This window comes from Microcaecilia unicolor, chromosome 2 (genome assembly GCF_901765095.1).
Source record: "Microcaecilia unicolor chromosome 2, aMicUni1.1, whole genome shotgun sequence".
Classification (NCBI taxonomy): Eukaryota; Metazoa; Chordata; class Amphibia; order Gymnophiona; family Siphonopidae; genus Microcaecilia; species Microcaecilia unicolor.
Genome location: NC_044032.1, coordinates 38,067,266 through 38,081,563, shown reverse-complemented (window position 1 = coordinate 38,081,563; position 14,298 = coordinate 38,067,266). Strand labels below are relative to the sequence as shown.

At 42.0% G+C, this 14,298-nt stretch overlaps 1 protein-coding gene across 1 annotated transcript in view; it reads right to left on the bottom strand.

The window, feature by feature from the left end:
• Positions 1 to 6,832, bottom strand: part of PIK3C3 (phosphatidylinositol 3-kinase catalytic subunit type 3) — a 333,547-nt gene extending 326,715 nt beyond the window's left edge. The window contains exon 1 of the mRNA XM_030192881.1: positions 6,618 to 6,832. Coding sequence (XP_030048741.1) covers positions 6,618 to 6,685 — 68 coding nt within the window. The 5' untranslated portion in view covers positions 6,686 to 6,832. The remainder of the gene's footprint in view (positions 1 to 6,617) is intronic.
• Positions 6,833 to 14,298: the final 7,466 nt, after the last annotated feature.

Below are 14,298 nucleotides of genomic sequence, written 5' to 3'. Positions count from 1 at the left end.
CACTGTACCTAAATTTATATGCCGGGATTTAAGCCACATTTCCGTTGGTGTAAATGGGGGCAGGTAGTTTTAGGTGCTGAGATAACAACTAAGCTTATTCTATATACCACGTCTAAATCTAGGTGCCACTTATAGAATATGCTTAGTTGGCACTGATTTCTGCGACAATTTTTTAGGCTTATATATAGAATCTCCCCCTTAGAGCTGAACTTTGGGGCACTAGACTTATGCCTGCTAAAACCTGGTATAAATGCCAGCGCCGAAGTTAGGCACGGTTAGGCAGTATTCTGTAATTCCACATGCAACTTTTCCGAATGCCCCCAACACGCCCACGGCCACAATCCTTTCGGAGATAAGTGCCATGGGAGTTAGGTACTGTGCCTTATAGAATAGCATGCATCCAGATTTGTTTGCAAGTTTTAATCAATGCCAATTAACATGTCACGGTCGCTGCCGTGATTCAAAGCCCACTCACGTGGGCTTCTAGATGGGGGGGCACCAAAGACGGGTTCTACAGCTCTTTTGGGGACCTCAGACCTTCCTACGGAGTGTCACGTCAGCCACACCGCCTGCCTCTTAGGCACGAGTGCATGCGCTGCGGCCCACATTTAAGGATCAGCGACAGTAAGGGCTCCCGCGTTCCGCGTTAATTATTTTCTGTGACCTTGCACTAATGCTAATATTAGCATATGGCCGAAAATGAAAGCATTAAAAGAGGTCAAATTTGCATCATGATAGAAATGGGATTATCACATAGGAAAGACCTATATTAGGATACACTAATCCCATTTACTAGCACAGCCTAATAAAAGGGCCCTTTTACAAATGTATCATAGAATAACTGCAGCATCAAATAACAAAAATGGTTAGAAAAGTAACATAGTAACATAACATAGTAGATGACGGCAGATAAAGACCTGCATGGTCCATCCAGTCTGCCCATGACAAACTCATATGTGTATACCTTATCTTGAATTCATACCTGTCCTTTTCAGGGCACAGACCATATAAGTCTGCCCAGCAGTATTTCCCGCCTCCCAACCACCAGTCCCGCCTCCCATCACCGGCTCTGGTACAGACCGTATAAGTCTGCCCTCCCCTATCCTCGCCTCCCAACCACCACCCCCTCTTCCCCCCAACTGCTCCGCCACCCAATTTCAGCTAAGCTTCTGAGGATCCATTCCTCTGCACAGGATTCCTCTATGCATATCCCACGCATGTTTGAACTCCGTTACCGTTTTCATCTCCACCACCTCCCGCGGGAGGGCATTCCAAGCGTCCACCACCCTCTCCGTGAAAAAATACTTCCTGACATCTTTCCTGAGTCTGCCCCCCTTCAATCTCATTTCATGTCCTCTCGTTCTACCGCCTTCCCATCTCCGGAAAAGGTGCGTTTGCGGATTAATACCTTTCAAATATTTGAACGTCTGTATCATATCACCCCTGTTCCTCCTTTCCTCCAGGGTGTACATGTTCAGGTCACAATATAGAAGACAAAAAGCATTAATGACTCAACATAAACTATTATCAGCATAAAACCTTGCTGAACCATGGGCTATTCTGACAAATAAGGTAGCTGATCCGTAACAGGGAGCAGAATAGTTTCTTCTCATCTGAAAGCGACACGGGACAAGAATAAGTGCAAAATGGATGTGAAACCCATTGAGTTTGTCAACTCTGATTAGTAAAACACAAGTTATCACACATGAATAGTTATATCCTCCTTATAAATTTCAGAAAATCACAACTTGATTACAGTTCAATACTGTCGTCACAGCAGACCATGAAATCACTGTTAGAATCAAATTATTTCAATGGCCTTTCAACAGATTTAGCAGATTTGAGAGTTGGGGGGACACTAAAAAGATGTGTAAGCACTCCAAGACGCCTTGTTTCTGTCATTGGAACAGAAACCTGCAGATTGTCTACCACAATATTTATTTATTTCAGTGCATTTATACCCCGCCTTTTGCCATAGCGTTACAGCCCCAAAGCGGCTTACAATGAACTAGGTAAAATAAATCAAAATAAATACATCACAGATACATTTCAGTTAATAGAATGGGAGAACAGGAAAGGAAGGGAAAAAAAGACAGAGATGACCGGCAAAGAATTCATTATGTAAATTTCTATGTAATGAGGATGTCATAGAATAGTATGGACTTTTCCCCTTTTAGAAAACTAGGCAAGAAATGGGATCAAGATCCGAGGCAACATGACTTTACCAAAGGAAAATCCTGCCAAACACATCTGATTGACTTCTTTGACTGGATAACCAAAGAACTGGATGAAGGACGTGCAATAGATGTAATCTACTTGGACTTCAGCAAAGCCTTTGATACGGTCCCTCACAGAAGACTCGTGAATAAGCTGAGAGGGCTTAACTTAGGACCCAAAGTGGTGAACTGGATTGGAAACTGGTTGACTGACAGGCGGCAGAGGGTGGTAATAAAAGGAATCCGCTCGGAGAAAAGGAAGGTGAATAGTGGTGAGCATCAGGGGTGGTAGATACCTGGAATGCCCTCCTGCGGGATGTGGTGATAAAAATGGTAACGGAATTCAAAAATGCGTGGGACAAACACAAAGGAATCCTGTTTTGAAACATTGGATCCAGAGGATTAGGCAGGAAAAACAGTGCTGGGCTGACTTCTACTGTCTTTGCCCTGATGGATGCTGAGTAGATTTGGATAGGTCAGAGTGGAGACTTTTGAGTGCTTTGAAATTTTAGAACAAGGCCAGCACCAGGCAGACTTCTATGGTCTATGCCCTAAAAATGGCAAGGATAAATCAAGAACAGGTATACATATGATGTAACACTTCACACTGTTCCATATGTAGTGAGTTTATATTGTTGGGCAGACTAGATGGACCATACAGTTCTTTATCCGACACCATTTACTATGCTATGTATAACCGGAGACTCAATGTTCATTTGTTAAATTATGCAGTCTCTAGAGATTTTGCCAATAGATGCCTTTAAAGAAATACCTGACTGATATATTAAAGATTTCCTCAGCAGCTATTCCACTTGTTTATAGGATTTATTATGTACTGCCTAAATTTGCACTGGGTAATAAACCTGGTACATTGGTTCAAAGACAAAAATAAATTAGTTTCTGAATATATCTGAAATACTAGAAGCTTCTCTGACAGAGGATTCAGATGGGGACATTTTTGTATTTATTTGTTACATTTGTATCCCACATTTTCCCACCTATTTGCAGGCTCAATGTGGCTTACAATTTTTCCGACATGACTTGTGTCATTTCAGAATACATGTACAATTGGTAATATAAATGGAACATAAGTATTAAATAACAGTCAAATAGAAAGGAAGAAAATATACCCAAGGTACAAAAATAAACAAATGGAATCACATATTGAACATGGATTGCATAATAAAATTAAGTAATACAGTGTAGGAAGAGAGTAAATCTGATGTTAAGTAAATGATGGTGAAATACAGTACCAATTATAAGTTATTATGGTATGCCATGTTAAAGAGATGTGTCTTTAGTGCCTTACGGAAATTAGTTAGGTTGTGGATTATTTCAGGTCCAATGGTAGAGCATTCCACATTTGTGAACTTAAGTATGAAAAGCTGGATGCATGTGTTAATCTATATTTTAGACCTTTACAAGTGGGGAAGTGAAGATTTAGGAATGTGTGTGACGATCTCTTTGCATTCCTGGGTGGCAAGTCAATGGGTCTAACATGTAGGTTGGAGCATCACCATGAATTATTTTATGCACCAAAGTGCATATTTTGAAAGTTATACATTCTTTAAGGGGAAGCCAGTGTAGATTTTCTCTTAGGGGCCTGGCACTTTCGTATTTTGTTCTTCCAAATATAAGTCTGGCTGCGAACAAGATTTTAATATAATTATGTGCTCGTTTTTTGTTGTTGTTTTTTCAGAACTCCCAAGCACTTCTGAGGTAAAAAGATTCGGATGTACCCAGAATTAACCAGGCAAACATAAGAACACAGAAAAAGTTTTCCGGCTTTAAGACAAGAAGTATTGTCTTTTAGCGCATCCTTTTTGTTAGCCTATCCTTGTAAATTTATTGTTAAGTATCTTGATGTGAAGTATATTTTTTTCTTCCTGAGCAATCAAGGGCCTTCCTGGGCTAAAAGAAGCTCGCAATTGGAGATATCTAATATTAGTGTGGTTGTAAGAGTAGTTAAAATGTTTATTTCCACATTAATGGTCTTTAATAATTAACTTGTTACCTAATGGATTTCCTTATCCTTAGTGTGGATCTCCTTGTCCTAACTCCCCCTTTATTGTGGTCTAAGAAGGATTTAAATAAAATGTTTTCTTTATATTGTCCTTTCATTTCTGTTTTGTTTTACTTTAACAAGTGTAATACTTATGGAGAGAGATGTATTTTATTTATCTGCAATCACAATTCACTGATCCAACAGCACGAACCTAAATCAGGTTCAAATCATCCCGAAAGTTTTCAGAACCAAGGGAGATTCCCTCTCACAAGGATAAAACAAATCTAATCTGATAATAAATGGGTAGCCATGTTAGTCTAGTGTAACAACATTGACAGAAGCATGCATCTTTCTGTATATGTACCCAGGTCCTTAACTCTGTTTCATGCACTTCACAAAGTGGACTCTGGTCCTTGAGTTCATGCCTCAATAGATTTGGCATGGGTGGGAAACCACACTCCTTGAAGGCCACAAGCCAGTTGGGTTTTCTAGTTTTCCACAATGAATATGTACGAATGTGATTGACATGTATTGCTTCCATTGTATACAAATAGATCCCATGCATATTCATAGTGGAAATATTGAAAACTCATCTGGATTGTGGCCCTTGAGGCTCGTGATTACCCACCCCTAATTCAGGTATTCTAAACTGGAGGCATATCTTGCCAGTCATATTTTCAGAAGTACCTCAGTGAATATGCTATAACCAGGCTTTACATACTCTGAAGATTCATTGAAGACAAATCTAGCTCATGCAAATGCATTACAATAATCCTGAAAATCTGACTGGCTACACGTACTTCCAGAAGACTGTTAAAAAGCACCAGGTTAGTCTATAAAACAGTACTTCTCAACCCAGTCTTTGATGCCCACACAGCCATTCAGGTTTCAGGATATCCACAATGTATATGCATGAGATAGATTTGCATGTCAAGGAGGCGATGCCTGGAAATCTCTCTCATGCCTATTCATTGTGGATATCCTGAAAACCCAACCAGTTGGCTGTACCCAACTACTGGACAGAGAAGCACTGCTATAAAAGTGCCACCTGCCTCTGCCAAACCTCATCTGAACATCCAAAATAATCAACACAGATCCTGCTGTCACCATCAAAGTTGTTCTCTAGCTACAATACCAGAACTGAAACGTGGAACTCATGCAGTGATTAGAGCACTAACTACAATATGAATTCCTTTTACGACATTCCAATAACAAAGTAGACACTTCAGTTATTCACCATTTGCTAATCTAACCATAGCAAAAATCAGTGTTTATACTAAATATGGCACCTTTCAAAGACAGATCAACATGGTGCACAAAACTAGAATACGGATAACAGAAAATACCACCCTTCCTTATCCCCAGTCGCACACTACCCGAGCTATAACCCATCTCCACACTATCATAAATGCCATCTGAAGCTGCACTTTAATCCAGTACAAATACTGTGCCTCCCCCCCTTCTCCTGAATGCTAGGCACAGTATCCTTTAATTCAACAAACTATTGTGCCCCCCCCCCCAACACACACATCTTCACCTGAATGCTAAGAACAGCATCCTTTAATTCAACAATGTGCCCCCCCCGTCTCCTGAATGCTAGGCACAGCATCCTTTAATTCAACATAAACAATGTGCCCCCCCCCCCCCGTCTCCTGAATGCTAGACACAGTATCCTTTAATTACTGCTACTACTACTAAACATTTCTATTGCACTACTAGATTTACGCAGCGCTGTACAAATGAGCATGAAGAGACAGTCCCTGCTCAACAGAGCTTACAATCTAAATTGGACAGACGAACAGACAGCTAGGGGTGGGGAAATTGCAGTGGTGGGGGTAATAAATGAGGGTACTGAGTAAGAGAGTCATGATTAGGAGTCGAAAGCAGTAGCAAAGAGGTGGGCTTTAAGCCTAGATTTGAAGACAGCCAGAGACTGAGCCTATTCCTTTAATATAACGAACTACTCTGTGCCCCCCCCCCCCCACAACACACACATCTTCTCCTGAATGCTAAGAACAGCATCCTTTAATTCAACATAAACAATGCCCCCCCCCCCCCCGTCTCCTGACTGCTAGGCACAGTATCCTTTAATACAACAAACTACTCTGTGCCCCCCCCCCCAAACACACACACACATCTTCTGAATGCTAAGAACAGCATCCTTTAATTCAACATAAACAATGCCCCCCCCCCCCGCCTCCTGACTGCTAGACACAGTATCCTTTAATACAACAAACTACTGTGTGCCCCCCCCCAAACACACACACACACACACACATCTTCTCCTGCATGCTAAGAACCGCATCCTTTAATTCAGCACAAATACTCTGCCTCTCCCCCTCCTTTTTCCCTAAGTGCTAGGCGCAGCGGCAGCGCCGTCCCGAGCAAACTCTCACATTTTTAGCTGCACGTTAATATCCAAGTCACAGCTGTAGGCATAGGAAAACTTCTCTGTCTCCCCCATAGCTGCAGCCGGCAGGATCGGACCACTCGTCACAACCGTAAGTCGGGCAGAGAACCACAGCCCAGGCTACGGCTGCTACTGGAGCAGCTGAGCCCAAAAAAAACCCGCTAGAAAACGGGACTCGGCGAAATTTGCAGATTGTCACTACTCAGCTCAGCTGTAAGAAACTTCCGCTTCCGGTTCCCAACAACAACCATAGAGACGGCGACGCCAGTAGACCAAGGAGGTTTAATAGACAGGAGACGAAGTGAGCCTATGTAGTCCACTGTAAAACCTGAAGCCAGTAGGCGGAGCTTGCCGGGGTTTTTCAGTACACCAAAACAATAGGAACAGAAGAACAGATTATTAGAATTAAGGGACTGCCTGTGCAGCGTGGTCCATCTGCTGCAACAAGTCTAAAGCTGTTTCAGTTGGCTAGGCAGTGCCTTAAAAGGTGGAGGACAAAAGATTTACTTATTTTGTAACTTATTGAACAGCTTTTTAATTTGTTTGAAAGCTTTCTATATCTAGATATAAATGTCAAGAAATAAGCACAGGCAGCTCTTTGTGACTCTGGGCAAGTCACTTAACCCTCCATTGCCCCATGTAAGCCACATTGAGCCTGCCATGAGTGGGAAAGCACAGGGTACAAAAGTAACAAAAAACAAACAAAAAAAATATCACTAAAACATTTTCAAAAATTATTGTAGTTGGTAGAAACAGCAATTATAAGCTCTGTAGTTTGTGCTCATTTTTTCTTCACTGTTCTATACAATACAATTGGCCAAATTTCAGTGAGAGTATCCTGTTTCCTGATTGGTTCATCTTTATTTATTTATTTGTTACATTTGTACCCCACATTTCCCCAACTATTTGCAGGCTCAATGTGGCTTACATAGTACCGTAAAAGCGTTCGCCAAGTCCGGTGGAGAACAAATACAAGGTTATATTGCGTTCGAATAATGTCAGTGTGTTTCAGGCACCATGAGGGTCGAAGAGAGGGAGGTTGTATATTGTCCAGTACGATCATTGGTGTTGCTGTGTTGCCGGGTGTGGGATTTACGTTGGAACGGTAGCCTTTTTGAACAGGTTGGTTTTTAGTGATTTCTTGAAGTTTCGGTGGTCATGGATTGTTTTAACAGCTTTTGGGAGTGTGTTCCATAGATGTGCGCTTATATGGGAGAAGCTAGATGCATAGGTTGTTTTGTATTTGAGTCCTTTGCAATTTGGGTAATGGAGGTTTAGGTATGTTCGTAATGATCCGGTTCTCTTTCTGGTTGGTAGGTCTATAAGGTCTGTCATGTATCCTGGGACAACGCCGTAGATGATTTTGTGAACCAGGGTGCAGATTTTGAAGATGATCCGTTCTTTGATTGGGAGCCAGTGCAGCTTTTCTCGGAGGGGTTTGGCACTTTCGAATCATGTTTTACCAAATACCAGCCTAGCTGCTGTGTTTTGGGCGGTCTGGAGTTTCTTTGTGAGTTGTTCTTTACATCCCGCATAGATTCCGTTGCAGTAATCTGCATGTCTTAGAACCATTGATTGTATTAGGTTTCGAAATATTTCCCTCGGGAAGAACGGTTTTACGCGTTTAAGTTTCCTCATTGAGTAGAACATTTTCTTTGTTACGGAGTTTACTTGGCTCTCAAGAGTAAGGTTGCGATCGATTGTGACGCCAAGTATTTTTAGGCTGTCTGAGATAGGGAGGGTGTGTTCTAGGGTGTTTATGGTTGTGGGTTTGTATTTGTTGAAATTAAATGGAATCTTAACTGTTGTAATCTGCCTTGGGAAGCCTGGTGTTATAAAGATGATGGAATATATTGAAATTAAATGGAATTAGAATTAAACTCTCCTTTCGTTGGGGCACATGGAATCACATCTTCATCTGTTTTGCAGAAGTTTACCTTTTAGATACACAAATGGAGTATTCGGTTTTGAACATGTTTCAGGGGCAAGTGGTTTTATAAGTCAAAATAAAAATAAATGTGTTGTTTCATGCAGATCTCTTTTGTTTAAATATAAATGCGCTGTAAGCCCCTAATGCAGCCTATTGGTTGTTGTGATGACTTATACTGTGCCAAAACTGGAAACTTGTGTTGAATCTCTTCTACCTGATTGATAATAAAAGGAGCTCATTATGAACACTATCCACCTAAAAAGTTGTTTTCTAGCTGCTTATGAGGAATTGTGATATTGAATAAATAAGTGTATGTTTGTGTCCCTAGTCATGCATCCAAAGATTATATAATCCTTTCAAGATAGCCAGTTAATCATTTAACTTATTAGTGGAACATAACCACAGAGGCATGGTATGGTCACATTTTCAATATGGTAATACTAGGGCCCAACTAAGGAACACTACTACTACTACTACTACTACTTAACATTTCTAAAGTGCTACTAGGGTTATGCAGCGCTGTACAATTTAACATGGAAGGACAGTCCCTGCTCAAGGAGCTTACAATCTAAAAGACAGGTGTACAATCTAAAGACAATCTATACAATCTAAAGACAAGTTTAGAGTCCATCTGATAGGGCATACTATATTTCACGAAAGGTTAGGTCCCGAAAGCAGCATTGAAGAGGTGAGTTTTAAGCAGAGATTTGAAGATGGGTAGGGAGGGGGCTTGGCGTAGGGGTTGAGGAAGATTGTTCCAAGCATAGGGTGAGGCAAGGCAGAATGAGCGGAGCCTGGAGTTTGCAGTGGTGGAGAAGGGAACTGAAAGGAGGGATTTGTCCTGTGAGCGGAGGTTACGGGTGGGAACATAGGGGGAGATGAGGGTAGAGAGGTAGTGAGGAGCCGCAGACCGGGTGCATTTGTAGGTAAGGAGGAGAATCTTGAATTGTATGTGGTATCTGATCGGAAGCCAGTGAAGTGACTTGAGGAGAGGGGTGATATGAGTATATCGGTTCTGGCGGAATATAAGACGTGCGACAGCGTTCTGAATGGATTGAAGGGGGGATAGATGGCTAAGTGGGAGGCCGGTGAGGAGTAAGTTGCAGCAGTCAAGGCGAGAGGTAATGAGAGCGTGGACGAGAGTTTGTGTGGTGTGCTCAGATAGGAAAGGGCGAATTTTGCTGATGTTGAAGAGGAAGAAGCGACAGGTCTTGGCAGTCTGTTGGATATGTGCAGAGAAGGAGAGGGAGGAATCGAAGATGACTCCGAGGTTGCGGGCAGATGGGACGGGGTGGATGAGGGTGTTATCAACTGAGATAGAGAGTGGAGGAAGAAGAGAGGTGGGTTTAGGTGGAAAGACGAGGAGCTCAGTTTTGGACATGTTCAGCTTCAGGTGGCAGTTGGACATCCAGGCAGCAATGTCAGATAAGCAGGTATTTTAAGTTAGTCTTCACTGGACCAAACTTGCTTTCATTGTGCCATCACCATCCAGCTGGATAGGCAGTGTCTTAAAAGATGGAGGATAAAGGAATTAAAAAAAAACATTTTGTCCCATATTACCCCAAGCAAACTGGGGTTCAATATGACTTACATTTGAAACTAAATTGAGATAGAATAATAGACTTCAGTTATATCATGGAAGCAAGTAGATGGATATATCTGAAACATTTAACAAAGATGGATTACCATATATACCCAGCTGGGCATTTAAAAGCTGTCCTTTAGTAATGCCACATGTTCAGAAATCATAGCCATAAGTATAGACATTCAAATATTATCACATGCTTACACTAGAACAGGCATCCTTATATGCACTGCAAAAGTAAACAACTTCTACAGAGTACATACAAAATTTAATTTTTCTTTCCTCATTTCCATCTTCCAAAATTCTAGACAGCAGATCAGTAGGATCCAAAGCAGTCAGAAACAACACAGTTTATACCTAATTTTCCAACCACCCTTAGAATTCACATTTGAGTTTAAAAAGCAAAACGATGTGCATGTAACGACTGGCTAAACTAATTAAAACAAAGTTTACAGTAAATGCCCTTAATATGGAATACTTGGAATCAATAATGAGACAGTGATGGAATATTCACATAGCAATCAGCCTGAACCAACAGATGTATTTTCCACTGAACATAATTAACTTTCTATGAACTTGGAGGCTAATAGTGTGCTGAACTGGACAATGTTGGCACATTTAGACTACCTCTGGACAGAACTTTCCGCATGAAGGAAGTTCCTACCTCATTATTCAATGCATATCTGTGAAATAGTAGTAATAAAAAAAAGCAAGTGCATTTTTCTAATATACCACTGCATTTCACAAAACAAATTGGAGCAAGTTCCCACATGCCATGTCGTCAGAAGAACAAAATATAAGAAAACCAATGGACTGCATCAGGGGCTTATAGCCCATTTAGTTATGTTTAAACAAAAGAGACGTTCATGAAACATAATATTTATTTTTATTTTGACTTATAAAACCACTTGTCCCTGAAACATGCCTAAAAACAGAATAAAACATCTTTAAAAATATGTCGTGCCAGCCTGTATGCCTGCCTCAGATGTCATACTCAGGTCCATGACAGCGCATGCAGGTCCCTGGAGCAGTTTTAGTGGGTACTGCAGTGCACTTCAGACAGATGGACCCAGGTCCATACCCCCCCTACCTGTTACATTTGTGGAGGGAACAGCGAGCTCTCCAAAACCCACCACAAACCCACTGTACCCATATATAGGTGCCCCCTTCACCCATAAGGGCAATGGTAGTGGTGTACAGTTGTGAGTAGTGAGTCTTTTGGGGGGATGGGGGTTTCAGCACACAAGGTAAGGGAGCTATGTTCCTGGGCGCAATTTATGAAGTCCACTGCAGTACCCCCTAGGGTGCCCAGTTGGTGTCCTGGCATGTCAGGGGGACCAGTGCACTACAAATGCTGGCTCCTCCCATGATCAAATGGCTTGCATTTGGCCGTTTTTGACATGGACGTTTTTAGTTTCGAAAGTCACCAAAAGTCAGCAATGTCCATGTCTAGGGACGTCCAAATTTAAGGATTTGGACGTCCCTGACGGTATTTTTGAAACAAAAGATGGACGTCCATCTTGTTTCGAAAATATGGGTTTCCCTGCCCCTAGATTTCGCTGTTTTGCAAGGACGTCCAAATCGCAACTTTTGGACGTCGCTTTTGAAAATGCCCCTCTGTGCCTCTCTGCAAGAGAACCATGCTTTGCAGCTGATATTCCTTCCTGCGCCCCATATCAACATTAAGAAGTGTGCGGATTCTCTTCCGTTGAAGATGTTTTAAGCTGAGACGTTGCATTTACAACAGTACAGCATGGCAACAATTTTTGGACCTAGAATCACGCTTTTGCAGCGAGGGAACCAATGAAGAAGTTTTAAGCCGCAACCTTGCTTTTACAGCATGGCTGCAAGTTTTGGCCAGTCAAAAATAAAAGGAAAAAAGTTGTTTTGTCTATAGATCTGAAACTTTTGCAGAAAGGAACTGCTAAAGAAAGTGAACATTAAAGATGCTTTGAGCTGAGACCTTGCTTTCCTGCCAAAGAACAATTTTTGATCTGAGACTGTGCTTTTGCAGAAATATTTGGACCTGACACGCTGTATGTGCTTTTGAAGAAATTTTTGGACCTGTCATGCTGTACTATCCTGCTTATAATCGAACGAGAAAAACGCCCAAGTTCCGACCTAAATCGGGAGATGGACGTTTATCTCACAAAAATGAATAACACGGTATAATCGAAAGCCAAACTTGGACGTTTTCAACTGCACTCCATCGCGGAAGCGTACAAAGTTGACGGGGGCGTGTTGGAGGTGTGGTGAAGGCGGGACTGGGGCATGGTTATCACCCGAACAGAGATGGGCGCCTTTCGTCGATAATGGAAAAAAAGTATGCGTTTGTAGCTAGAATTTAGGGCACTTTTCCTGGACCCTGTTTTTTCACGAATAAGGCCCAAAAAAGTGCCCTAAATGACCAGATTACCACCAGAGGGAATCGGGGATGACCTCCCCTGACTCCCCCAGTGGTCACTAACCCCCTCCCACCACAAAAAATGATGTTTCACAACTTTTTATTTTCATCCTCAAATGTCATACCCACCTCCCTGGCAGCAGTATGCAGGTCCCTGGAGCAGTTGTTAGGGGGTGCAGTGGACTTCAGGCAGGTGGACCCAGGTCCATCCCCCCCCCACCTGTTACAATTGTGCTGCTTAATGCTTAGTCGTCCAACCCCCCCCCCAAACCCACTGTACCCACATGTAGGTGCCCCCCTTCACCCCTTAGGGCTATAGTAATGGTGTAGTGTTGTGGGCAGTGGGTTTTGAGGGGGATTTGGGGGGCTCAACACACAAGGGAAGGGTGCTATGCACCTGGGAGTTCTTTGACCTTTTTTTTTGTTTTTGTAAAAGTGCCCCCTAGGGTGCCCGGTTGGTGTCCTGGCATGTGAGGGGGACCAGTGCACTACGAATCCTGGCCCCTCCCACGAACAAATGCCTTGGATTTATTCGTTTTCGAGCCGGGCGCTTTCATTTTCCATTATCGCTGAAAAGCAAAAACACCCAGCTCACAAATTGTCGAATAAAACATGGACGTCTATTTTTTTTCAAAAATACGGTTTGGTCCGCCCCTTCACGGACCCGTTCTCGGAGATAAACACCCATGGAGATAGACGTTTTTGTTCGATTATGCCCCTCCATGTGACCCAAGAGCCTGCTTTTCCTGCCAGTGAACCACTTTTGATCTGAGACCATGCTTTTGCAGCAAGCAAACCATGGTAAGATTCTTGTGCACAATGAGTTTTATGCAGTACAGTACTATATGTACACCCATTCCTGTTTGTTCATTTAAATTTACAGCACTCTCTTTTTTCTCTCATTCTTAGGTCCGGAGGGTTTCCAGTTTCATTTCTGCTGTATTGATTTCTGCTTTAAACTGTTATTGACTGGAGAAGACAAAGCTGTGAGATCTGCTCAGTTCACATTGCCTGGTGTAGAAGACAACTCCAGTGAGGCTGAATATGCAGAAGATAACTATGTTTTTCTTTGCTCAGGTCTGTATTTCTGTTCACATTGCCTACTGTACAATTACTGTACTATATTCGCCTCTGTACTGTATATGTGCTCAAATTTCCTACTGTACAATGTTTTTTTTTTCATTGCTGATCAGTGTTACTAAACAATATTTTTAAATTAAAGATACTCTATGCGTGTTCTTTATGCATAAAGTATGTTTTCCATGCATTTTTAAGTAGTTGTCATTGTTTTCTGTATTTTACAACTTTTTACTTATCCAACAACGGGTCTGTCAGCGCTGCGTCCGCCTTGTAGCGCTATAGAAATGCTAAATAGTAGTAGTAGTAGTAGTTTACATCGGATAATCGAGAATGTACTGTAGTAGGTGGAGCATCAGGTTAGTAAAGAAATTAAATTAAATAGGGCAGCAGATACAGCCTCCAAGTCAAATCCCAGCAAGCTTCCAGTCAAGGGCCACCTATTTTGGGGAGAGAGGCCATACTGGATTTGGTGCTTATGAATGAGCAGAATGTTCCTGATGGTATAGTAGGTGATAACCAGATGGTGTGTTTTAGTATTAGGCCACGCTTTGTCCTAGCTCAAGGACTTGTTAGCTGGATGGAAACATCTGGGGGAAGGAGAGGAGCAGTGTATAAAACCGAAAGATATTTTAAAACCAACAAACATTTTGTTAGGAAAGAAAATAAAA